Below are 25,260 nucleotides of genomic sequence, written 5' to 3'. Positions count from 1 at the left end.
GTGAGGGAGAAGAAGGCCGCCCACACCGAACGCCGCTCCGCTCCCACGGAGCAATGGTCACAGAGGCTCAAAAGCCCCCAACCGCCCCCGGCCCTCTAACCGCATCTCAGAACAAAGCTCAGAAACGACGTCCGGGAATACAAAGGCATCCAGCCCCCAAGTGAAAACCCTAATGCTGACATCTAATCTAGAAGGACCAGGTTGCAGAAGTGGGAAAATCAACCCACAAAGAGGAGCTAGAGACCAGATTAGTGGCTTCCAGGGGTAGGAACCAGGGGAGGAGCAGAGGGAAAAATTCAATCTCCAAAGGTCACACACAGACTATAGGACTCCACTGATCAAACATCCCTGAAATGACAGCATTAGAGAGACAGAGAACAGATTAGCGGTTCCCAGGGCCTGGGAGGCTGAAGGGAGGGGAAGGTGTGACTATTAAGGGGGAGCACAGGGAGCACCCGTCATGGCTCAGTGCCAACGAATCCGACTAGGAGCCATGAGGACGTGGGTTCGATCCCCGGCCTCCCTCAGTGGGTTAAAGATCCGGCATTGCCATGAGCTGTGCTATAGGCTGCAGAGGCAGCTCGGATCTGGCATGGCTGTGGCTGTGGTGGTTACACAGATCTACACATGACAAAACAGCACAAAACTACACATATCAAATGAATGTCAACTTCGGGGTTCCCACACTGAACTACAAATTATGTAAGATTTAACCTTTGCGGGAAACTGTGTAAAAGGTACAAGGATCCTTATATAGTATTTTTTGCAACGTCCTATGAATCTATAATTGTTTCACAATAAAAAGTTCTTAAAAGATGCAAAAAGTACACACCCTAAGAAGAGACTGATATGTCTGATCATATAAAAGTGCAAAAACAACAATTTGGGAAAAAGAAAACACATACCATGAATAAGCTGAGAAAAATCACTGTCTTTATCACAAAGGGCTAATTTTCTCAACACGAGTACCTACAAATTCTTAAGAAAAATATTTCCAGGGCTTCCCGTTGTGGCACAGTGGAAACAAATCCAACTAGTACCCAGGAGGATGCAGATTCAATCCCTGGCCTCGCTCACTGGGTGAAGGATCCGGCGTTGCCGTGAGCTGGGGTGTAGGTCTCAGACACGGCTCGGATCCCACGTGGCTGTGGCTGCGGTTGCGGTGTAGGCCGGCAGCTGCAGCTCCAATTCAACCCGTAGCCTGGGAACCTCCATATGCCACAGGCACAGCCCTAAAAAGCAGAAAAAAGAAAAAGAAAATATTTCCGAATCAATAGCAAAATGGGCAAAGGACGTAACCAGATGATTCAGAGAAAAAAACAAATGACTCCTAAAAATTAAAAGCTGGTCAAATTTATTCACAAGAAGAAAGCTAATTAAAATCACAAGAAATAAGATACCATTTTTTGCCAATCAGACTGTCGATAATCAAAAACTTACCAGGGCCTGGTGGCACAAAAATCAAAGTTTGCTCATGCACAATGTTTGGAAGTATGTAGGCAAACAGACACCCTTGCACGTGGCTAGAGGGGAGAGTGTCCAACTGCTGCAAGTGTATATAACCTTTGCCCCAGACCAGAGAGTCAACCCGGGCTGCAGTGGTGAAAGCGCTGAATCCTAATCACTGGACCACCAGGGAGCTCCCCACATTTAAGAATGGATTGATCCTACAGATACACGCACATGTGTGAAATGCTGCAGGGACAAGGTTAGTGGCTGTAGCACTCTCAGTAAAAGATTACAAATAACGTATATGCCTGCAGGAGGACAGCGCAGTCATCCAGGGCTGGGTTACGTAGTCTTAACAAAGAGGCAGCTCCATGCACTGATATGGACAATTCTCAAGATATACTGTTATGTAATGTCATCGGGTATCATATGTATTAGATACTTTTAAAAAATTTTACTGGACCAGGAGCTCCCATCGTGGCACAGCGGAAACAATCCGACTAGGAACCATGAGGTTGCAGGATCGAGGCCTGGCCTCGCTCAGTGGGTGAAGGATCCGGCGTTGCCCTGAGCTGTGGTGGAGATTCAGATATAGCTCCGATCCCACGTGGCTGTGGCTGTGGTGTAGGCTGGCAGCTGCAGCTCTGATTCGACCCCTAGCCTGGGAACCTCCATATGCCGCGTGTGCAGCCCTGGAAAAGACAAAAAGACCAAAAAAAAAAATTTACTGGAGTACAGTTGACTTAAAATACTGTTTTTTAGGAAGTTCCCATGTTGCACAGCAGGTTAAGGGTCTGGTGTTGCTGCAGCTGTGGCGCAGGTTAAAACTGCAGCACAGGTTCGATCCCTGGCCCAGGAACTTCCACCTGCTGCTGGCACAGCCAAAACAAAACTGTTTTAATTTTTCAAAAGTACTGTTTCTTTAAAAAAAAAAGAGAATATCTTTATGTGTTTCTATATGCGGAGAATTCATCCCTAAGGACACATGAAAAGCTGCTAACTCGGCTTAGGTCCAGGGAGGGATGGAAGGGGGACTGGGGCACAGAGCTGGGAAAGAAATACTTATTTGTACACCTTTTTGTACCTTTAAAAGTTGTACTATGCATGTTTCCTATTTTTATAAGTTACTGTTGAATTAACTACACGATTAACTTAATCCTAAAGAATGCCAATTCCTGACAGCACTGACGTAAATTTCCTTTGTTGGCGTTGAGGTACACGGCGTCCCATCTGGGCATCCTCCTTGGCTGCATTTAACAGGGAATAGTGCGTTTTGTTTGAGAGGCAGCCTCAGCGAATCTCCAAAGGATAGAGACCAAGACAGTCAGAGGCCCACAGACGGGAAATGACACGAGGCAAACTGCAGGGCTGCGGGGAGGGGAGCACGGCGGGGGAGGAGCAGAAAGGGACTCGCCAAAGAGGCCACTGGCACAGGCCTTGACCACGGCCTCCTTGGCATTTCAGAGCAGAAACGCTAGAGGTGCCTACTTCTCCCGACAAAAGCCATTCAAAAGGCCACGCGGAGAGAAAGTCCAAATAGCCCCAGACACACAAACGCTTCTTTCTTATGGACCCATAAGGATATCTCTGCCTCTGTGGAGGCCGCAGACAGCTGCTCGGGAGAAATCTCCACTCGATCCTTCCTCTTATCGGAACGTCGCAAGATGATGACAGAATGAATGTGAACAATTCGCACGGCGTCGACCTAAAGGAAAAGCCACAGAAACGTTTACTCCCTCAAATAACACCTCTCCCTGCGATGCGCCGCATCCTGTCACCAGGTCAACGCTTCCATCTGAGAAAACGGGCGTTTTTCTCATGAGTAATGGAATGTGTCAAATCACAGACATCCAACCTCAGGATATACCTTTTGAAACAAAAATACAAAGGCTGACATTTACATCAAGGGAGGACGTTGCGAATGATCAATCGACTCAGGGGCTCGGGTGTCCGACGATGCACAAGAACACGAGCCACAGCGCCGAGTCGATGCGGATGAGCTGTGTGCGAGAAAAGCCGGCCACCCGATTTAAATGCAGAGCTTGAAGTGGAGTGGCAGATACGAAGACTAAGAGAGAAGGTGAGAGTGAAAGCATCCAAGGCCTCAGATGCCAAGCCATGGTCTGAAGGGTGAACGGGAAGGGAGGAAATGATTTCAGACAGCTCGACCAGGAGGCAATGACACAGTCTGGACTCAGCGTGTGTCAGAGATGGAAGAAACAGATTTGAGACTCATTAGGAAGCAAGAGTCCAGAAGTTCCCTGGTGGCTCGGCAGGTCAAGGACCTGGCATGGTCACTGCTGCGGCTGTGGCGCAGATGTGATCCCTGGCCCCAAAGGCGACCCCCCCAAAGATGGAAGGATCCACCAGATTGAGTAGCTTATCGACCAGGGATGACAGAGGGCAGGACACTGTCACGGCTGAAACTCAGTGGAACACGGGAGGCAGATTTAAGCTTAGGTCAAGAAAGAAGGAAGACGAGTGTGATTTCAGCTGAGCTGAACTGAGACGAGAGGACGTAAATCGAGGCAGGGATGCGCACTGTGATACATGCAGGACGATGACTAAAAGGAGAGTTAAAACTGTCATCACTCATGGAAGAGTAACAGAGGAAAGGGGAATAATACAACATATTGATGAGTCCCAAAGAAGGCAGGAAAGAGAAGAACAAAACAAAGATGTTGGTCAAATCAAAAGCAAAAGTATGGCAGCTTTAATATATACGTGAGATGCGTGTGTGTGTGTGTGTGTGTGTGTGTGTATAATTACATTAAAAGGAATTGGAGTAAATACTCCAATTCGGAGTTCCTGTTGCAGCTCAGTGGGTTAAGGACCTGATGCTGTCTCTGTGAGGATGCAGGTTCCACGCCTGGCTTCGCTCACTGGGTTAAAGATCCAGCACTGCCACAAGCTTCGGCAGAGGTCGCAGATGCGACTCAGATCTGGCATCGTGTGACTGTGGTGTAGGCTAGCAGCTGCAGCTTGACCCCTGGCCTGGGAACTTCCATATGCTGCAGGTGCAGCTGTAAAAAGAAGAAAAAAGAATTCAAGATGAGGACACGGACTCTTGAAAAATAAACTGACATCATTAAGACTGGGAATGTAGGGAGTTCCTGTCATGGCTTGGCAGAAACGAATCTGACTAGCATCCATGAGGATGCAGGTTCGATCCCTGGCCTCGCTCAGTGGGTTAAGGATCCAGCATTGCCGTGAGCTGGGGTGTAGGTCACAGACACAGCTGGGATCCTGCGCTGCTGTGGCTGTGATGGAGGCCGGCGGCTGGAGCTCCGATTCAACCCCTAGCCTGGGAACCTCCATGTGCTGCGGGGGCGGCCCTAAAAAGCAAAAAAAAAAAAAAAAAAAAGATTGGGAATATGTATTTACTAGGAGTTGATGCCCAGGATGAATTTTCTCTCTCCAGGCAGAGAAGGCGTCTGTGCCTAAGAAGAATGAGTAAAAGAAGTTCAGCCCGGGAATACAGCAAAACCAAAGTAAAACAGCAGAAACAAAGGTCACAAGGGAAGGAGAGATGTCGCCGAAAGCCAGAGGGAGCTGAAAGGTCTGAGCAACAGGTTATTGAGGTATTTCAGTGTGGCTAGATCGGTCCCTACACTTTTCCACTCTTAGAATTAAGGTACTAAAACCCAGTTCCTACAAATGTCCATGGGGACAGACGACTGGATTAGGACGATGTAGTTATATATACACAATGGACGACTACTCAGCCGTCAAAATGAACGACATAACGCCATTTGCAGCCACATGGATGGAACTAGAGACTCTCATCCTGAGTGAAATCAGTCAGAAAGACAAATACCATATGATATCACTTATAACTGGAATCTAATATGCAGCACAAATGAACATCTCCACAGAAAAGAAACTCATAGACTTGGAGAATAGACCTGCGGCTGCCCGGGAGGAGAGGGAAGGAGTGGGAGGGACTGGGAGCTTGGGGTTAACGGATGCAAACGATTGCTCTGGGCATGGATTTACAATGAGATCCTACTGTGTAGCATCGAGAACTGTGTCTAGACACTTAGATCGCAACACAACAATGGGAGGAAAAAGTGTGTATATACATATGCATGTGTAACTTGGTCCCCATGCTGTACAGCGGGAAAAAATAAATAAGTAAAAGATAAAAATTAAATAAACAAACAAACAAACAAACAAAACCCAGTTCCTGGAAGTCCCTGTGTGGCCCAGTAGGTTAAGGATCTGGCGTTGCCACAGCTCTGGTTCAATCCCTGGCCCGGAAACTGAGTAACTGCAAGAGAAACTGCATGGCCAGCCCACAAAGCTCTGTCTGTACCATCTGGCCTTGGCAGAAAGTCTGTTTCCCTGGCATGGCTCCCCATGGATCTTGGGGGCAGGTAGCACTACCCTCCTGCCACAGGGGGTGCATGTGAATGCCTACATGTATTTATCCAGTGGGTACTACATGTGAGGTGCTCCAAGGGGGCCTAAGTGTGCAGAGATAGACAGGATCCAGCCGTCCCATCCAGGAAGAGAGGCAGGTCAACGAGTCTAGGACCACACACATGCACTGCGCTAGACGTGTTCAAGGAGCTGGCCCACAGGTGCCTCACAGGAGGCAGGTGGCACCTGGGCTGAACTGCAAGCAGAGAAGGAGAAGGAAGCCGTCCAGGCGTCATACCCAGCAGCTCCCACAAGGAAAGCAGCATCGTCTGCAAATTGACGTCATTTACCACGGCTGGAACTTGGAGCCATGTAAAGAAATGGAAGGACACGACAAACAGAAATGAGATCGCGAAAGATCCTGAAAGCGTCACTAATGCGACTTCATCCTCAAGGTAAGGGGAAAGCACTGAGTTTGAAGCCAAGTTATATCAGACCTAAACCTTCTCCAAAGATCACATCCCAAGCAGTCAGAAGACTAGCGGCCAGAGAGACTCACGGCCGGGCAAGCAGGGCAGAGGCCAACGCGGTATTCGACAAAGGCAATGAGAAGGACCTCAGATAAGGCAGCAGCAGTTGGGATGAAGTGTTGCCAAACAAACCTGAGGGCGGTGTACCTTAATGGTTCAGAATGGCAGGCAGTGGTCCCCCAACTTGGCAGCACCTTAGAATCACCGGAGCTTTTCAAACTCCAGCCACTCAGATCTCACCAAAGACCCACGTAGTAGTCGGCATCCGGATTTTGTAAGGATTCCAAGGTGCAGCCAGGTGTGGGAAGTGATATGGCAAGAGGAATGTGCCGAGGGAGCCACGAGGAGCTGGCTGGAGAGACGGAACCGGAAACCAGGCCTTGGTGGGTTTCACTGGTGCAGGTGAAGGGGTTCTGACGGTAGCCTGTTCTCTTAAGAGGCCTGGCTATGAAGGGAAGGGTACAATAGCAGTTAACTGCAGGAGGTTCCAGGATTGAGAAGTTATTTTTCTTTCTGAAAATGAGAGTGATTTAGGCACAGCTGTATCCTCAGGGGGAAAAGCCAGATGACAGGAACAGGCTGAAGACTCAGAAGAGAAATAGGACATTTGATAAGCAAGTGTCTACAGAAGCTGTGGACAGGAAGTGGACTTCTTTCCCCGACGTGGGGAGAAGGGAGGCAACGTGGTTGTGACGTGGAGAAGACTGTACCTAAGGAGGTGGGGTTGCTGCCTGACAGCTCTGCACAAACTGGCCTAATCCCTGGCTGAGAACAGAAATCCCTCCCCAAGTGCGAGTTTCCAATATGCAAAATTAGAGCACACGTACCTTTTCAGCAACTGTGCGCATTTCAGTTCCAGTATATGTAAATTTGGGGTCACTCCTTTTGGGGATAAATTAGAAAAAAGGGAGCTGAGGTTTGGAATATAAAAAGGTATCAAAGCAAAGTAACAGGATTAGCAGTTTTTGCAATGAAACAGCAGACACGAAGGAGGAGGAGGGCAAGTAAACTGAGGCTAGGGCAGTGCTCACATATCTGTTAGAAGCAGTGTGTCCCATGCCTAAGTGGCTAAGTGCATAGCTGTCGTGGGCAAAGCAGAGCAACATGTTAAACTCTTTTAATCATGCGTGTTAAGGAGGTGGGTTTGACAAGTAGACGCTGCTATGCTGTGAAGTTTAAATAAAGGAAACCCAAAGCTTCCACCACCTCAAGCATTCGAGCCACTGGGGGTGGGGGTGGGGGGTCTCTGAAATCACTGTAGGGCATATCAGGGGCAGGCAGAAAGCTACTGACAGTTTAGATGGAGAAGTGGATTAAGAGGGGGCAGTGTCTCTTAATATGTGCAAAGAGCTTTCAACAGGTTCCCTGGTGATCTCGGCCCCCCCCCCATCTTTTTCCCATAGGGTCATAAATATCTCAAGCAAAAATCCTCGTGCTGGAAACTAAGGCAGAAAGCAACTGTCAGGGTTGAGGTGGAAGTAAAAGTGTATTATTGCGGGAGAGCCAAGGGTCCTAATGGTAAGTTAAAACACAACCTATAAAAAACACTGCCAAACTTGTGATCTTTGTAAGTTAACAGGGACACAGAGATCAAAAGACAGGAGTAAACAAATGCGGTCTTACCTTGGGTCATCATTCAACTAGAGTGGGAAAGAGCAGAAAACATTATTGATCACATTAAGCTTATCAGATGTAAAAGCATGCAGACTACATGAAATTTAGGTTACGTGCTCCTGCACAGCTTGCACGAAGGAGTGAAGAATTCTTACTTGGGATTGTCCACAAGTAAGCTCTAGTTCGTCATGCTATTTCGCCCCTCTGCAATACTGAACGCAGCGGAAATTCTGAAGTCTTGGGTTATCTGGTACCTTCCAAATGATTTCTAGAGGGAAGAACCGAGGCGAGGCTAGGGACCCTAACTGCGGCCAGCCGCTTGCTAACACGCCGATGTCCGCGTTATGCAATAATGTTTTTCGGGTCTCACTTGCGGTTGTGGTGGTGAATGGGGTGATAACTCCAGCTCTAGAGAAAACCCAGACTGCAAGAGAACAAGCAAGGCTTCCCCCCCCTCCCCGCCCCCCTTCCCTGAGGCTTCTGCGGCTCGCTGGGGGCTCGCGGAAGGCTAAAGGAGCGGGAAGCGAGCGGAGGAAAGGGGACCCTGGCGACAGGATCATCCCAAGGATACACCCCAGGACCCAAGTCAGGGCAGCCTGTGGCCTCCGCAGCCCTGGACGGCGCCGGCACCCCACCCGGGGACGCGGTGGGACCGAGCGCTCCGCGCAGTTCCGGCCCGGGCAACTGACCGACGGACTCACCTCCCCTATGCACAGGCCCATCACCTCCTCCTTCTCGGTGCTCAGAGCGTGGTTGAGACAGACGAGGAAAGCATCCGACTCCAGATGAACTGCTTGCACCGCCTGCACCACCTGCACCGCCATCTTGGTCCGACCCCGCTCACGTCCGCCTCGGGCCCGCTCGGGCCTGGCCAACCCGGTGCTCCGGCTCCGGGTTCCGCGGGGGCGGGCCGGGGGGCGGGGCCGGCGGGCGCGGGGCGGGCGCGCGGGGGCGGGGCCGCGCGGGGGCGGGGCCGGCCCGGCGGCACCTGGGAGACGCCCGCGCCGGTTGGGGCAGGCGTGGCCAGCGCGGCGGAGGGCGGCGGCCGGCCGAGGTCGGGACGTCAGGCCGGGCGCGGGGGGCTGCAGGGAGGCGGCGCTCTCGGGCCGCAGGCGGCCGTGGTCTGTAAGGAGCGGCCGGGCGGCCGGGCTGGCGCCTCCCGAGCGCCGGCGCCCATTTTGCCCGCCCGTTGAGAAGAGTCTTGCGCGGCCTACTCGCTCCGGGGACCTCCCTCCGAGGCGACATCGCCTCGCGCGCCGGCCTCTTGAGCCAAGGGGACGTTCTTTTGCAATTCGGCCCTCAGTCAAGGTTTTCTTTTCTTTTGTTTTGTTTCCAAGTTAGGGGCCCCCGAATGTTGTCCAACTCTCCTTCCCTGGACCACTTCCGGTTGCCGGCCCGCGCCTTGTAACTTCAGTTCTGGTGACCTCGGCCCGGAATGCCCCTCGCCTCGTCCCGGGCTCACGTCCCGATCCCGGCTTGAGTGGCCCGGGGTGGGTGACCAGAAGTTTTAGCCTCGCAGCTCTCGAGGCGGATTAATTAGCCCAAGAAACATTATATTCATGTGAGTAACCTCTCGGCAGCAACAGTGCTATACTGTATCTAAAAAAGTATCACTCTTAAGCTTGGCGGCTGCTCCTTTCTGCAGAGGCTTTTAGGTATCTGTTTGTTGGATACAGGGAAGGGGAACGGGGAACTTCAGTTTTAATTCAAGGTCGGATGTATCGCAGCAGATGTGCACGATGCAAGTTTCCTCAGCTCTCCTTGTCTCGATGATATCAGACATGGTGAAATGACAGGTAAAAGGCATTGTCTTTGGAGGCGTAACAAACATGCCTTAGGGGAAAGGACCGCCCTTGCAGCTCCCAAGGTTAGGAAGGAATTACACGTGGATTCGAGGTACGAGTCTCAATCAAAGACAAATCTATGCCGTGCTGCCTGCACGCCCCCATCGGGGTCTATGTTCGTTTGATGTGGTTTTCTATTCCGTGGGTACTTTTGAAGCCAGGCCGACATGGCAGTACTGGAAAGGGAACATGCCCAGGGTGCCCCTCGAAGAGGTGTTGATGCTTTGCTCTTTTCTCCCAAGTCAGTTCCAACACAAGTCTCCCCACTAATAGGGCCCACATCCAGTGCAACTATATCTGCAATATACCTGCCAGCAACCTCCAGGTTTTCCTAATGTTCAAGGATCATATGGCACATGCGTCCATGATTACTTTTGATAATGAGGAAGCTTGGGCAAAATTGCAAGTGTGCAGTCACATTGGACCCACCTCGTTTTTCTCTTAAGCTTCAACTTTACACCATGCCTTATTTTCAGGTGCTATTGGTGGCTATCATGCCCTGCCCTGATGGTGCAAGTATGGCTGTTCTCATTATTGTGTTTTGTGATGGGATGTTGTGTGTTTATAGGCACTTTTAGGCATCTTCAAGAAGAAAAACACCTTTTGTCTATGGTTGGTGTCAGTCAATCTCATACTGCAGAATGACATTCTCTAACTTTTATAATGCTCGTTGCTGCATTTTACAGCTCTAAATGTTTTATTGGAGTAGAAAAAAAACCATTAACATTTATGGCAACTTTATAATGTGCTACACACTCTCCGCAGCATTTATGTACCTTGTATGTGTAAACGGCCCCAAATGGAATCAGCCTCTGCGACTTCCTAGCTGTGTTACCTCATGCAACGTACCTAACTTCTCTGTGCCTGACTTCCCTCATCTTTAAGTGGGGATCATAACAGGATCCATGTCATCGGTGATTGTGAAACTTGAAACGGTCGCTGTGTAGCTAAAAGCTGCAGGAAGTGCTAAGTAAGTGCTGACCATGATGATGGATGTGCTCCTTGAGTCTCATTCTACACCTTAGAAAACTGCGGTGTAGACAGGTGAACTGCTGTGAGGTCACAGAGCTACTAAGTGGCAAAATCAGCATTGATACACACACCAGGCTGACTCCAGGGCTTGCATTCTTGGTAGCTTCCCCCATTGTAATTAGATGAGTTGATTAATTGCCTTCAAATAAAATAAGTCTGCTCAACTGCTTAATGTTCAAAAACTGTTCAAACACCTGGAAATTGAACCAAATTATACTTTATTTTTTGTTGGTTTTTTGCTTTTTTTTATACTTTTTTTTAAGAAGACACAAAATAATTGATTCTGTAAATGAAAAATAATGGTTTTACTTACATTACCTACCTAAGGAAGCCCTTCTGTGTTTATCATCTACTTAAAACATAGTTTACAAAATGCCTTACTAATAAATATTCGACCTAGGCCAGTGTGCTCCCTGGCCGTGGCGGTAACCCCATGGGGACAATCTCTTTTAGTGCATTCATGGGTAATAAAGCTATGTAAACACCTTTATGAATCCATTTGAATTTGCAGCTGGTAGTATTCCTTGAGTGGAACAGGTTTATGTTCTGTGTATTGTACCTTGTACCTAAGTTCATCTTGAGGTTTTAAGAGATTCATCTCATTTCACGAGGTCCTGAATTTTGTGCACAAGTACAATATGCAAAAAAAAAAAAAAAAAAGTTCTCCAGTCAAATAAATTTGGGAAATGTTAAAATAAACTTTCTTTACTGCATAACTTGCCAGAGTTTTACTATGCTTATGTGCTCTGTGATTCTACAAGATCCCAAACTTATTTGACCAAGGAAAAAGTTAGGGGCAAATATTCTAAGAATCACATGTAGGGAAACTGTGTTCTGGACATACAACCTGTGATTTCGTGGGCTTTGATCGTAATCCCTCTCACGCAGCTGGTCCTTTCTCTGCTGAGAATGGTGTTGATTCACGCTCACAGGGGAGCTTCTCCGTCCCCGGATGGCTGCAGCTGCCTTTCGCTGGGCCCGCACGCAGTCTCCGAGTGGCAGCGCACGCAAGGCCGCGGTTGTGCGCTGGGCTTTGTTCCCAGGCTCGCCCTGCTGGTGCTCAGCATGTTGACCTTTGGGTCACACCAGCACATCACACGGCTTTTCTTCGGAGAATATTTTGTAGTGACTCATAGGCCGCTTTGTAGTGATTCATACTAACGCAGACCATCAGCTCCAGTGTGTTTGCCCTGAATTCCACTGGCCTTATTTCCTTTTCATGTCAGTATAACCAGGAAGATTTTGCTTTTCATTCAAAACCTATTTAAATACCCCTGTGCTGGTTGTCAGTAGGACCTGTCTGTGAATTTGAGATGCTCCTTAAAGCCTTAACACTTGGTTTCTACTTTGAAAGGTGAGGGGCACACTTATTTCTTTTGTACTCAAAATTCAGACTTTAATTTGTCTTATTTTGACATTAGTATTTACTGGGTTTTTGTTTGTATCTCTCCTTTCCAAGGCTCAGGGGAGGACAAGAGGCTGAACAATTGTATCTGCTAAATGGGAAAAAAAAATGGCTTCGAGACAATAACCTATAGCTATGTAACATACCTAGAGAATTGATCTCTCCCCGTGCCGTGTGGCTTTTGTCTCCCCTCTCTACCCAGCAGACACAGCCATCCCCTCACAGCAACACCGCACGACTCAGATCTGAGACTTAGGGCGCCCCGGCACTCATAATACTGCGCTGGAGGGGGAGAGGTGACAGGACGTGAGATAAGCAGAGCCAGATACGAAGCAGTTTGGAATGAGAGCCCCAAAGGCGAAGTTTACCTTAGACAGAAACGCGACCCCAGTCATAAGAGGCGAGTTCTTCCAGAGCAGGCGGGCACCTTCACTGTCCTGATGGTACCGGCATAGGCAGGCCTGGGGAGGCCTTTGGGAGCAAGATACGGAGCTGGCCACGGGAGCCTGGTGTCCCGGGAAAGCTTGTCTCCAATTCGGTGGTAGTGGGCTTGCGGCCCTTGCTGACAGATGGGATGGGCAACGGAAGCAAGGAACGAGCCCGTGGTAACTCAGACGTTTGGAGTCTGCAGGATCAGGAGAGGCTGTGCTGCCGCTGAGAGAAAATCAGGATCTGGATAAGGCGCAGGGCTTCCACGTTAGGTGAGTCGGAAATGAGAGAGCCCTGTAAGACCAGAGCTGACGGTGGGCTCAGAGTCCGATCCGCTCAAGGTACAATGGGCGAAGCAGCTGTGATGCTCGGAAATTATTCCCTACGCTCCAACTATTTCTTAAGCCTAGAAAAGAAAGACTTGCCTTTTAGGGACAGTAAAGGAACGGTGTTAAGGAAAAACAACAAGTCAGACTCCGTTGTTCTTGAAAAGAGGGCTTGGTTTCGCTCGGTTGTTCTCTCTGGCATCCTACTGTGTTCTGGCATCTCCTTTGCGCTTGACGGTCTCGCTTTGAGGGTTTAACAAGCTCCCAAGCTGTGGCGCAATTCCGCTCCTACCTAATGGGCACCTAATGGGCGTAGGAGGCCTTTGTTTTGTGGAGCAGATCCCCGTGGAGCTGTGCTCTGCCGAGTGGGGAATCCAAGGACGCCACGCGGCGCTGCTGGGCCCGAAAGACCTGCTCCTTTAAAACCCAGGTCGAGTCGTTGTGAGATCAGGGCTGGGCGGGGGAGTCCTTAGGGGTTAGAGCTGAGTCTGCCTTAGGGAAAGAGTTTGCCCAGAAGGTGTGCGGCCCTTATCCCCATGGAGGGCACAGGGGCTTCTTGGCTGGCCTTGTGACGTGGGAAGCCAGAGCATAAGCCCACGCCTCTGTGGACACAGGGGCTCCTGCCACTTCCGGAAGCGTATCATTAAAATGCAGCGAGGAATTTCTCCTGTGCTCTCGCTCGGCTCTGACTCATCGTGATCCCCAGAGTCTCTTGCAACTGAAGAATGATTCCATGATGCTACCGAAAGCGCTTTCCCTAAAATGAAAGCCCCCTTCTGGAAATGCCTGCCCCCCCCCCCAAGGAACCTTTCTGAGTAAACTGATGACTAGGTGCTTTGCCCTTAAAACACACCTCTCACTTCACCTTAGACAAGCCACGCGCAGCGGGAGGCCCCGACTTGACCTTCACAGTCTTGCCTTTGCAAATGCCAAGCGCTTGGAAGGCAGGGGCTTTTCCCTGGCGAATAGGGCCTGCATGTGTTGTCTGGGGTACTGCCTTCCCACCCGAATGAGCGTGCCCTTGTGCCCACTCCCGTGCAAATTCCGTTGCTAACTCCAGGTTGCCCGGTGCTGCCCGGCTTCTGATAGTGCTAGGCCTGCGTTTCCACAGAACTCCTCGCCGAGCGGAGTTCTTGAGTGCTTCGCGGTCAACAGCATCACCTGAGGTTCTGCCCGAGGGTCCCTTCAGTGTCTGGCAGGGAGCCTCTGGTGCCCTCGGTTCCGTTTAGGCTGTGCAAGTAGACATTTGCGAGGTTTGGTTCTAGGTGGCGGTTGCTAGGACCAGGTCACCTTGCTCACTGGTGAGTTCGTTCAAACCCAAACAGTCACACCTGTGTCCTGTGCGCGGGTGCTGCAGGCTTAGGTGGAGAAAAGCAGGGCTAGAATTGGAATCCAAAGCCCAGCATGGCAGGAGAGGATGTGGGGGCTCCACCCGATCACCTCTGGGTTCACCAAGAGGGTATCTACCGCGACGAATACCAGCGCACGTGGGTGGCCGTCGTGGAAGAGGTAACTGCTTACGTTTTGCTTACTTCTTTATGGATTTTGCTTTCAAGCAACTTGGTGTCTAACCAGTCTCCATATCCTGAAGTCTTTGGTTTTATTTTTGATCACTTCTTTCATTAGGAGACGAGTTTCCTAAGGGCCCGAGTTCAGCAAGTTCAGGTTCCTTTAGGTGACGCCGCCAGGCCAAGTCACCTTCTTACCTCCCAGCTACCTCTCATGTGGCAACTCTACCCTGAGGAGCGCTACATGGATAACAACTCTCGCTTGTGGCAGATCCAGCATCACTTAATGGTACACATGTTGCTTAATAATTGTTCATTGTGCTGGGACTCGTAGGACAGAGTACTCTAAACTTGTCTTTTCCTGACAGGTCAGGGGAGTACAGGAGCTGTTGCTTAAGCTTTTGCCTGATGATTAATCTGGTAGGTATTTCTAGTTCTCCCCGGCCCCACCCCCTTCATCTTCTTCACTCTGTTCAGCCGGTGATTTTGATGATGTTTTTTTCCAGGTGCTGGGATCTGGGAAGATAAGCCCCTCTGCTCTGTTCAGTACATGGCAGTCACGTCATCCGTCCCTGCAGTGCACCCCCCCGTGGGCCTGGGGGGAGGGAGGGGGTTGAAAAACTGTTCAAGAACACGGAAGTTTAGGAAGGGCCATGAAGAACACCGAAAGCGGAACTGCAGAAAAAGGGTTATGCAGGCAGAAAGCAAGTCGACAAAAGCACTTAGTTAGGACACGTAACTTGAAATTGACTCCTTTGGAAATTGCCATAGAACCTTTAATGGACATCATCAGCTGGAACTGGGATCTGATGAATCCCCCAAAAGTCAGCACCTGCTACAGAACAGATGCCCTGATCACCAAGGACTTGGTACTGATTTAGAGAGAAGAGAGCAGCATCAACATCTATTTGTCGCTTATTGCCCTGCAGCAATCCACCTGCCTTTCCTTCTCCCATCCTGTAAATATCCCAGATTTTGCTCCAGTGTTTCCCATCCCAGTACTGACCTAACTTGGACCCACCGAGAACTTAGGGGGCTCTGAGGAAAAAAAAAAAAAAAAAAAAAAGCAGATCATTTGCATTAATGAAATTAGCTACAAAGGCTCCTGGGCCTTTTTCCTTTCTGAAATTGTGTCTTCAAATTATTAGAAGTTGCTGATCAGAATCGTGGGCACTTAAATTATTCCCTGGTTACAAATATTTTAAATAAGTTGCTTTCTGTTAGAACTCCAAAAAGCATTTTAGCTGCTTAACTAGCACCTCTCTCAGGAAGTAATAATAGCACTAGGTATTGCTGATTCACTACCTGCTAAAGAATTTCCTGAGTTAAAATAGTCATAGCGGTTTACATACAGAAAAAGCAAGGTTTTGCTGGAGTTCTCTTGTGGCGCAGCGGGTTAGTTACAGATCTGGCATTGTCACTGCAGCGGCTTGGGTCTCTGCTGTGGCTCAGGTTCATTCCCTGGCCCAAGAGGTTCCGCATGCTTCAGGTGCCGTCAAAACAAAACCAAAAAAAAAAAAAAAGTAAGGTTTTACTTTTTAAAAAAATCTTGGGAATAATACCTATCACGTATTGAGGCCTTCCTGCCTGCCGGGCACGGTTCCATGCGCTTTCTATTCGTTATCACTTTACTCCTTCCCTAAATGCTTTCAGGTAGGTATGATCCCCGTTTTACACACAACTAATAAGGAAAAAGGCTCAAGGAGTTAAATCATTTATCACGGGCGGTTCTGTGAAAGACAGAGCCCAGCAGTGAGGCGGTCTCCTCGGGCTGCAGCGCCGGCCCCTCTAGCCCAACGTTGGTTTACGATAGTCGAGTTGAATTCAAAGGATTTTTTTTTCTCCATGTAAAGCTATTTATATCTTCTGAGTCAACTGGAATATTATAAAAATACAGTTGTTTCATCCTTGAAACGGGAAGAGTATTTCTTAGTGCACTCGTTTTGCAGCGATTGTAAGAGCATCCTGCTTGTCTCAAGAAAATTCCATCTAGAAAGGCTTTAACGTCTATCTGTACAAAATTCAAAATAAAAATCATCTTTCTTATTTTAGTTTTCTGGATATGCCGCAGAAGGATCCGTGCCAGAAACAAGCCTGTGAAATACAGAAATGTTTACAAGGTAGTATGTTAAATGTTTTTTATATTTTTCCACTTCTCTGTGAACTAACTACAAGAGATCAATTGTTCTTTTTATCAGCAGACTATATTAATGCCTCTCGGAATATACTATTTCTGTAATTAACTTAGACTAAAGATTTTCCTCACCGATAGTCAAAGACACAAAAAATAAAAAGCGATGCGATCTAAGCTGGGGGTTTGCAATCCTGGTTGTACTTTTAGAATCACCTGGAGAGTTTTAAACACTTGCCTAGAACAATTAAATCAGACTCTCTGGGGGAGGAATCCGTCTAAAAAGCTAACCAAGTGATTTTAATGGCAGCCAGAGTGGAGAATTAGGCTGACTTAAGCTGAGCAAAGTCCTTTTTTAAAAAGACTAGTTTTAAAGGGGTTGGTAATACTTGACTGTGGCCGACAACTCACTTTTTAAAAGCAATCAGGTTAGAAGGGGCAGGGGGTGAAAATACAATTGGAATTCAGGCTGCCGCAGTCAGCAACTAAACCTCAAAGGCAAAAGTGAATTTCAGCTCATGCGTATTCTTGATGTGATTTGTCCATTTTGTTTTCAGCCAGTTAATAAGTTTGATCAAATGCTAGAGGATTTTACTTTCTTAAGTCAGCAAATGACGATTAGCAGAATAAAGAGAAAAAAAGCTACAGGGCTATCTGAATTTGAAAATTGACTTTTTGGGTAATTTTTCCCATTATTAAAGTAATAGAGATGGATGCCCCTGAAAATATAGAACTGCAGGAGGGAAAAATGTTCAGAGTTCACCCAGAGACGCACCACCAAAGAAAACTGCTGTCTGTGTATTTCCTTTGACTTTTAACTTTCATTCTTGGACTTTTCATTTTATGATGTGAGCAGTATTTCATAGACGCTTTTAATCGAAAATGTTCATGTATAATAGTAATCCTACCTATACTAATAAATGAATAAGAATCCATTCATGTCTTCCCTTCCTCCAAATTTAAGAAAAAGGCAAAATGTCTTTCGCCCTTTCTTCTCCCAAATAAATCCTTACCTGATTCTTTCTTACCTGATTTGCATGAGCAGCATTTGGCTAAAGGAGAATCCAGCCGAGCTGGCTCCCCCCTTGCTTCCGTGCAGATGGGGGAGGACTCAGGACAGCAGCACAGAAGTTCTGTGCCTTGTCCAGGGTCACAGAACCAGGAAGGGCCTCAGAGATGATGTGAACCCCTTTGGTCTGGCGCCAGACCTGGACTCAGCCACCCCCCACCCCCGCCCTTCCTATCCTGGGCTAACTCCCACACACCCGATTTTAGTCCTGCGGGGGGTTGGGGAGGGGCCAGGTCAACTGCAGCGGACCTAGAACCTTTAGCCCTCTTTGACTTGGAGTCTCTGCTTAGGAGGGATCTGCAAATGTTTGTGTGTGTGTGGGGGGGGGGGTTCTTTCATTTTTCTTTTCTTTTTAGGGTCGCACCCATGGCATATGGAAGTTCCCAGGCTAGGGGTCAAATGGGAGCTGCAGCTGCCAGCCTACACCACAGCCACGGCAACTCTGCATCCGAGCTGCTTCTGCAACCTACGCTGCAGCTTGCGGCAACCTTAACCCACAAGGCCAGGAATCGAACCTGCATCTTCACAGACACCATGTCGGGTTTTTAACCCACTGAGCCACAATGGGAACGCCCGCAAATGTTTCATGTAAAGGACCAAACAGGAAATGTTTTAGACTTTGGATGTCAGGAGGTTTTTGGTATGTGTGTGTTCACCAACTTTTGCAAAAACAATTCTTAGCTCAGCTCTAAAAAGGGGTGGATTCCATCCTGCGCTGCAGGCTGCCAACCCCCGATGCACAGACGTGTTAGGGAAGGTCAGCCACCTGAAACTGAGTGCAAAGCCATGGGCGTTGTTTCTCCATTTCCCTAATTAGCAAAGGTGTCAATAACCAGAAAAGAGAAAGGAGGCTCAAGACCACTGCCCAAGAGAAGGCACGTAGGTAATCAGCCTTAAAGAAAAGGAAAGTATATGCGAGAATACCTTCCCGAGCTCCCTGGTGGCTCAGCCCGCATGGTCACTGCAGCAGCTCGGGTCGATGCTGAGGCCCAGGTTCAATCCCTGGCCCCAGAACTTCCACAGGCCACGGGTGCGGCCAAAAAAATTTCTTTACCCCCATTTGACGACTTGGTAAATCACCTTTTCTTCCTTGTGCACGTGTTTTCGGGTTGCTAAATCAGAAAGAACGCGGTGCACTTGGGTACCTGCTGTGCTTCTCGAGTCTGTAGCTACGCGGTCAGGGCCAAAGGAGTGGGACGCTCCCACCTCAGCCCCCTGTGCCCTCGCGCAGCCTATGAGGTCGTGACTGAGGTCTACCGGTCTGTCTTTCAGCCAATAACTACATGGAATCTAAGTGTCAGGCTGTCATCCAAGAACTGCGTAAGTGTTGTGCCCGGTACCCCACGGGGAGATCTCGCGTCTGTTCGGGATTTGAGAAAGAAGAGGAAGACCAGCTGCCGCCGAAGCCCGCCTCACAGTCCAGTTCTGCTGACCAGTTGGACGCTGCTCCTCATTCCCACCACGCGGGCTTTATTTCTCCTCCTGACTCTGTCTTCAGGCCAGGTAGCAGCAAATAGCCAGTGAAAATGTCAACTGTAAAGGTTAATATGCCATCTATGCAGAACAAATACGAATACATTGAACAAATTTGTACAATGTAATAAACAGCTGCTAAAATAAATCTTTTAAGTGAGAATTTCTGCTTTGGGACCTGTGCTGTTTGGGCTTTGTCTCCGTCCCGGCGCCGGGCTCCTCAAACCCTTGGACGTTCCGTGGCCAAGGTGTCTCTGGTGATTTTAATGAGGTGACCCTGGAAAGCCCCCGGGGAACCGCAGGCTGGGGGCCGGTTGCCAGGGGAGCCGACCCCCCCGCTACCCGAGGGTCCAGCCCGCCTCCTGGGGAGGGAGGAGGGCGACAGGCTGGGGCAGACGGACATCCGTCCCCAGCAGCCGACGACTTACTCCAAAGATCGCAAACGACAGAACGCCCGCGACTCACCGAAGCAGGACTTCAGGTTTATTGTGCAGGCGCCAAACCGGCGTTTGCAAACCGCAGCGCGCAAACCCGAACATGGCCTGAGGCGCGGATCCGCTGGCACAAAGCAGCTTCGGTAGCACGGGAAGGCGGGACCGTTCTGTTCTTCCCGCCATCGGTTATCGTGTTGCAACCAATCCACACAGACTGGTTATGGTGTTAGAATGTTTGAAAACGGTAGGGAATCGGTTAGTGGTTACTTCATGTCAACCTCGGGGAACAGTTGTTAGGTCCGGTTCATCATTTCTGAAGCAGAGGCAAGAGATGACCCAGGTCAAGGTCGTCCTGCCAAACACGCTGCATTAGGCCATGCTTGTGAAAGCTCAACCGGTTCCCGGGGAGCTTCTGAGGCTGCTCTGTGTAATGCAGCCTCCTGCCGGGCCTCGCCCTTCACCTGTTCACCTGGCCCCCGATCATCTTTATCTTTCATCCTTCCCTTTCGAATAAACTGGTAACGTTTAAGCGAACATTTCTCTCGAGTTCTTCCCCTGAGGTAGTAAATCAAATGAACTCCGGGAGGGTGTTGCTGGGAAGCTCAGATTTAAAGCTAGCTGGTCAGAAGCCTAGCTTACGACCTTGACGTGCAACACGTGTCTCAACAAGTGGCTGCAGTGGGACTGAGCCCTTAACCTGTACGACCCAGTCCGTGGCCAATAATTCTAAGTGACCTTCCAGATGCCAGGAAGAGCATCTCTTTCCACTTTCGCACCGCCACCACGGTGCCTAGCCGGAAGACACTTCGTACTGGTTCAGCGAGTGGTAGGAAAGGCATAGAAATGACTCCTGCAGTGTTTAATGACCCTGAATTTATCATAACACCACGAGGTCAATCAACCCCAATAAAAAAAAAGTTCTCATGAGAGAGCTGGAAAAAAAAAAAACCATCAGAAGTCGAATTCTTTTTTTTTTTTTTGTCTTTTTGCCATTTCTTGGGCCGCTCCCGCGGCATATGGAAGTTCCCAGGCTGGGGGTCTAATCGGAGCTGAAGCCGCCGGCCTACACCTGGGCCACAGCAACGCTGGATCCGAGCCGCGTCTGCGACCTACACCACAGCTCACGGCAACGCCGGATCGTTAACCCACTGAGCAAGGGCAGGGACCGAACCCGCCACCTCATGGTTCCTCGTCGGATTCGTTAACCACTGCGCCACGATGGGAACTCCAAGAACTCCAATTCTTAAGTGTTTTCTCTACACTTCACCGCCTTGTAATCAAAACCCACTCCGGTGGATCCTGACGATGTTCGCAGCGACGCCAGATCGGAGCCGCAACTGCGACCTACACCACAGCTCATGGCAACACGGGATCCTTAACCCGCTGAGCTGAGCGAGGCCAGGGACCGAATCCACATCCTCATGGATACTAGTCGGGTTCATTACCGCTGCGCCATGACGGGGACCCCTGGGGTCTGTTTTATAAGGGCATGAATCCTATTCCTAAGGGCCCTGTGCTCATGACTTCACCACCTCCCAAAGGACCCCGCTTCCTAATACTATCACCTTGGGAGTTCCCATTTCAACATGAATTTTGAGGATCCATCAACTTTCAATCCATAACAGAAAGGATCCTTCCTTCCTTCCCTCTTCCAGCTGTGAGCAAACTGACCGTCCCTGATGCTCAAATCCCATTACTGTTTGAGACCAAGTGTTCTTTAAAGCATCGCTCCCCCAACGGTTTCTGGGAATTGCTGTAACGGGGGGGCTTGCATGCAAAGCTAAGTTCAGGGAACGCTTGCCCACAGAGAAGCAAACAGGCTTTTTTCCTGTAAGACTGTCAAGCTTCCCCTACGCTCACGTGAATTATGACCCTTTGAAAGCACTACTGTAGGCAGCGCTTGCCAGAGTGAACCAGCAAACCCAGGTCACAGGCAGCATCTCAGGGGCAAGAGCATTCTCCAGAGATTTGGAGAAATGCTGCCTTAGGGTGTTTGGTCTGGGGAAACGGTGCCACATTCTCGTGAAATCATTTGAAGTCTTGTGTTAGGAAAAACTCAATGAAACATTTCACAGCTATATTTACATCATACGCAAATGTAAATTACATTTAAAGTATCGATTGATAGTGGTGTTGAATTCACACCAGCAATCACTACATGATGGAAAAGACTCCTGGGCGTTATTACAAGAGTTACTTTGTTGAGTCAACAACTCAAGTTTCACACTGTTTGTCCGCCAGATTAGGGCTTGCTTTCTTTCCTTTCTTTAGGGCTCTGAAAGCTTCAAATCAACGGTTCTATCTTTAAACTCAGTTTAAGTCAACATCTATGAGCAGACGCTGGTTTAAACCTTAGTCTTCTCAGCCGTTATCACGACATACAGAGAAAGAAAAGAGCCATCGAAGCAGCTTACCATTAAGAGTGTCATTTCTGTCTCAGGGACCATGACAAGCGCAGAATCTCGGCCTTGGGGAAGAACTGGGGTAACTAGTGGCTGAGACAGAGCCGCCCACCGGAAAGGGCTACGTGCCGTGGGGGGTGAGATGCTGGCCCGCTGTCCTGCCCTGCAACACTTAACAAATGCTATCATTGCACTTCGGTTCTGTATTCAGAAGGCATCTGATGTTGCTTGGCACTTAATTGAAAAGGCTCTAGTGGGTATAATTTCATCAGCACCAGCTTCCAACTGTCCTCCGGCGGTTCTCGGCGCTGGCTGCTCATTGGAAACAGGAGGCACGTTAAGGCCCCAGGCTGCCCGCCCGGACCTCGTCTCCGGGCGGGAGCCACGCAGCAGGCGTTTCCCAAGGTGCGCAGGTGACTGCCCCGAGCGAGGAGGCGGAGGCGGAGGAGGAGGCGGCGGAGGAGGCGGGGAGCCGACCGTCCTCCTGGCGGTCGTTCCTCCCTCCCGTTCCTCCCACCGCAGCTTCTGGCAGGTCAATAAGCGGACTTGCCAGGTTTCTGACGATGTGAGGTTCCAAGCGCTCCTGAATATTCCTGATTCCTTAAGAGAAGAATCAAACATCACAGACAGAAGCCATGCCCTGCGGTCTCTGGGAAACCGGGCCCAGCATAAGGTACGTTTTTTGACCCATCCTCGAAGAGATCACGGCGACACTGCATAAGCGAGTAAGAAGGCCCCTGGCCTGGAATTCACGACAAAGAAACGAAGCTGAAAGCGGGTGGAGGGAGCGGCGAGGGTAGTGGTTTAATTTCACCTACAGGGTCCAACACCGGCCTCGGGCAGGCTTCCGTCCGGGAAGACACAGACCATCACGGAACATGAATGACCTTCGGATACCGCGGCTCCACCCCCACCTTCTTCAACCGGATACTCACTGCGCTTCCCAGACGCCGCCGAAGAGCCCAAGCTTTCGGCACGTCCAGCTTCCGGGCATGTGTCCAACAGCAGGCACCTTCTCACCACGGCGACTCTGCGAGCTACCTTTCCGGAAGATGCACTCCTTGAATCATGTCTTGTGTTCTGCCGGGTCCAGGAAGGAGGGCTCTCAACCAAGTGGCAGGCCAGGCGCGGGGGGCAGGACGCCCGGCTGGTTGATGAGCCCTGAGGCTGAGGGGTGAGACGTGGCAGCAAACTGGTGGCCCGGATAGACGGCAGGAGGAATGACAACGGGGCTGCTGAGGCAATGGGGCCCTGTAGGCCCTGAGCTGGCAGTGGCCGGAATGTGAAAGTGACCACGGGCCTTACAAGGAGGGAACAGCGGCAGCACACGAGGGCTCTGGGGAGAGGAGCCAGATGCGGGGTTAAATCCCCGAAACCGCAACACGATCCAAGTGAAGACTGGGGAAAAAACCCCAAATCCACTGCTGTCTCTTCAGCCGTCTATGACCTCTTAAAACCCGCTCCAACCTGTAATCTCTGTTGTCATCACCAATAACCACAAGAAACAGAGAGAAAGGCAGCCCCACGAGAGGGGCGTTCGGGGCCACTGTCCCCTTTTACAGACACATACCCAAGTATCATAAAACACCACATCTGGTATTCCAAAATAATTGATCAACTATAGTTTGATAATCATTATAGGCCGCTGATGGGCATACCGGGGGGGGGGGGGGGGGTCACTGTACTACTTTCTGTACTTCTATATATGTTTGAAAATTTCCATCATAAAAAGTGCAAACAATTTTTTGAGTTCTTATATGAAAATACAGAGCAAAGTGGCTCATGCCATTATGATCTGTGGATGATGCACATATATTACCAGCAAAATAACTTATGCTGCCTTAAAATACTACCATGACAGGAGAAAAATGCAAATGGAGAAATTCTAAAAAATTCCATACATCCACTGGTAGTTACAGTTTCCAAATTCAATACATCATAAGTTAAAAGGCAAACATTTGTTTTTGTCTTTTTAGGCCTGCATTTGCGGCATATGGCGGTTCCCAGGCTAGGGGTTGAATTGGGAGCGACAGACAGCTGCCGGCCTACACCACAGCCACAGCAACGCTGGCTTCCAGCCAGGTCTGCAACCTACACTGCAGCTCACAGCAACACCAGATCCTTAACCCACTGAGCGAGGCCAGGGATCCAGCCTGTGTCCTTATGGATACTAGTGAGGTTCATTACTGCTGATCCAAAATGGGAACTCCAAAAGGCAAACATTTTAAAAGGAAGGCCTTGATCGCTTCTCGGCCTTTTGGCTAAGATCAAGTGTAAAAGGAAGGCCTTGAGAGTTCCCTTGTGGCACATCAGGTTAAGGACCTGGCACTGTTGCTGCTATAGCACAGATTTGATCCCTGGCCTAGGAACTTCCACATGCTGCAGGCACAGCCAAAGCAACAAAAACCAAAAAAAGGAAGGCTTTAAAAATATACAGTTTGGGGAATTTCCCATCGTGGCTCAGCAGAAATGAACGCAACGAGTATCTATGAGGATGCAGGTTTGATCCCTGGCCTTGCTCAGTGGGTCAGGGATCCAGCATTGCCATGAACTGTGGTGTAGGTCGCGGACGCAGCTCCGATTCGACCGCTAGCCTGGGAACCTCCATACGCTGCAGGTGCGGCCCTAAAAAGCAAAAAAATAAAAATCAATTTTTTACAAGGGATCACCTGTAACTTTAAAAATTAAATCCAGGTTTTCTGCATCAGTCCCTTTTCCAGATACTTTTCTCTGAGCTTATTATTTATACACTGGCTGCCTATGATGTGCTCGGCCCCACGGGTACAATGTAGCTGAAGACATAAGCCTTCCTGCAGTGACTCATTTATATTTGTTCCTTTTTGTCCCCTTCTTGGTCACACCTGTGGCATATGGAAGTTCCTGGGCCAGGGAGCCAATCCAGGCCACAGCTGTGACCTATGCCACACCTACAGAACACCAGCTCCTTAACCCCCTGGGCCACAGCAGGAACACCTGCAGTGGTCCTCCAGATGGCAGAAGGCTGTTACAGAAAAGTGCGTTACGTTTCAAAGCATGGGTTTGCTATAAACTTTTAATTTAAAGAAAAATCCTACAAGTTGGGGTCAGATGTGCTATTGCCACTGCTACTGCTCTCAATTCTGAGTGTTTTAAAGCTCTGGCTCGAGTGTTATGGATTTCTGAGTGACCGGATAAAGAACTACTCGAATTGGCACAGAGGCGCGGTGGCTTCCCCGATGGGCTGTGTGTGTGTGTTCCGGACCGTGGCATGCA

The 25,260-nt window shown here is 49.4% G+C and overlaps 3 protein-coding genes across 12 annotated transcripts in view; 2 read left to right on the top strand and 1 right to left on the bottom strand.

Annotated features, from left to right (window-relative positions):
* BRCC3 (BRCA1/BRCA2-containing complex subunit 3) overlaps positions 1-8,866 on the bottom strand; it is a 53,456-nt gene extending 44,590 nt beyond the window's left edge. Inside the window, exons 1-5 of one of the 3 annotated variants that reach the window (XM_047764455.1) lie at positions 8,657-8,781; positions 8,111-8,223; positions 7,965-7,981; positions 7,169-7,223; positions 3,035-3,154 (exon numbers count right to left, since the gene is read on the bottom strand). In XM_047764455.1, coding sequence (XP_047620411.1) covers positions 3,035-3,154; positions 7,169-7,189 — 141 coding nt within the window. In that variant the 5' untranslated portion in view covers positions 7,190-7,223; positions 7,965-7,981; positions 8,111-8,223; positions 8,657-8,781. Of the gene's footprint in view, positions 1-3,034; positions 3,155-7,168; positions 7,224-7,964; positions 7,982-8,110; positions 8,224-8,656 lie in introns of all 3 variants that reach the window. The other 2 variants (XM_047764453.1, XM_047764454.1) reach the window with 2 other exon arrangements.
* Positions 8,867-9,211: 345 nt separating this feature from the next.
* CMC4 (C-X9-C motif containing 4) lies at positions 9,212-19,335 on the top strand. Of its 5 annotated transcripts, none has more exons than XM_047764991.1 (3): positions 9,212-9,263; positions 16,552-16,619; positions 18,972-19,335. In XM_047764991.1, exons 2-3 carry the CDS (start codon positions 16,562-16,564, stop codon positions 19,214-19,216), a joined length of 303 nt encoding a protein of 100 aa, XP_047620947.1. In that variant the 5' UTR covers positions 9,212-9,263; positions 16,552-16,561; the 3' UTR covers positions 19,217-19,335. The 5 variants fall into 5 exon arrangements, with proteins under 5 accessions (XP_047620947.1, XP_047620944.1, XP_047620949.1 ...); XM_047764988.1 differs by lacking the exon at positions 9,212-9,263 and adding an exon at positions 9,389-9,516; XM_047764993.1 differs by lacking the exon at positions 9,212-9,263 and adding an exon at positions 14,889-14,919.
* Positions 9,389-15,148, top strand: MTCP1 (mature T cell proliferation 1). Of its 4 annotated transcripts, XM_047764986.1 has the most exons (6): positions 9,389-9,516; positions 12,439-12,937; positions 14,349-14,500; positions 14,618-14,788; positions 14,868-14,919; positions 15,006-15,148. In XM_047764986.1, exons 3-5 carry the CDS (start codon positions 14,396-14,398, stop codon positions 14,913-14,915), a joined length of 324 nt encoding a protein of 107 aa, XP_047620942.1. In that variant the 5' UTR covers positions 9,389-9,516; positions 12,439-12,937; positions 14,349-14,395; the 3' UTR covers positions 14,916-14,919; positions 15,006-15,148. The 4 variants fall into 4 exon arrangements, with proteins under 4 accessions (XP_047620942.1, XP_047620941.1, XP_047620940.1 ...); XM_047764985.1 differs by having other exon boundaries at positions 9,428-9,516; positions 12,442-14,500; XM_047764984.1 differs by lacking the exon at positions 12,439-12,937 and having other exon boundaries at positions 9,439-9,516.
* Positions 19,336-25,260: the final 5,925 nt, after the last annotated feature.

This window comes from Phacochoerus africanus, chromosome X, assembly GCF_016906955.1.
Source record: "Phacochoerus africanus isolate WHEZ1 chromosome X, ROS_Pafr_v1, whole genome shotgun sequence".
Taxonomy (NCBI): Eukaryota; Metazoa; Chordata; class Mammalia; order Artiodactyla; family Suidae; genus Phacochoerus; species Phacochoerus africanus.
This window is presented reverse-complemented; position numbering and strand designations above follow the sequence as displayed.

Coding starts and splice junctions, on each gene's coding strand:
- CMC4 (XM_047764991.1), top strand. CDS start 16,562: ATGCCGCAGAAGGATCCGTGCCAGAAACAAGCCTGTGAAATACAGAAA. Junction 16,620..18,971: donor AATACAGAAATGTTTACAAG/GTAGTATGTTAA, acceptor TCTGTCTTTCAG/CCAATAACTACATGGAATCT.
- MTCP1 (XM_047764986.1), top strand. CDS start 14,396: ATGGCAGGAGAGGATGTGGGGGCTCCACCCGATCACCTCTGGGTTCAC. Junction 14,501..14,617: donor GGGTGGCCGTCGTGGAAGAG/GTAACTGCTTAC, acceptor TTCTTTCATTAG/GAGACGAGTTTCCTAAGGGC. Junction 14,789..14,867: donor AGATCCAGCATCACTTAATG/GTACACATGTTG, acceptor TTTTCCTGACAG/GTCAGGGGAGTACAGGAGCT.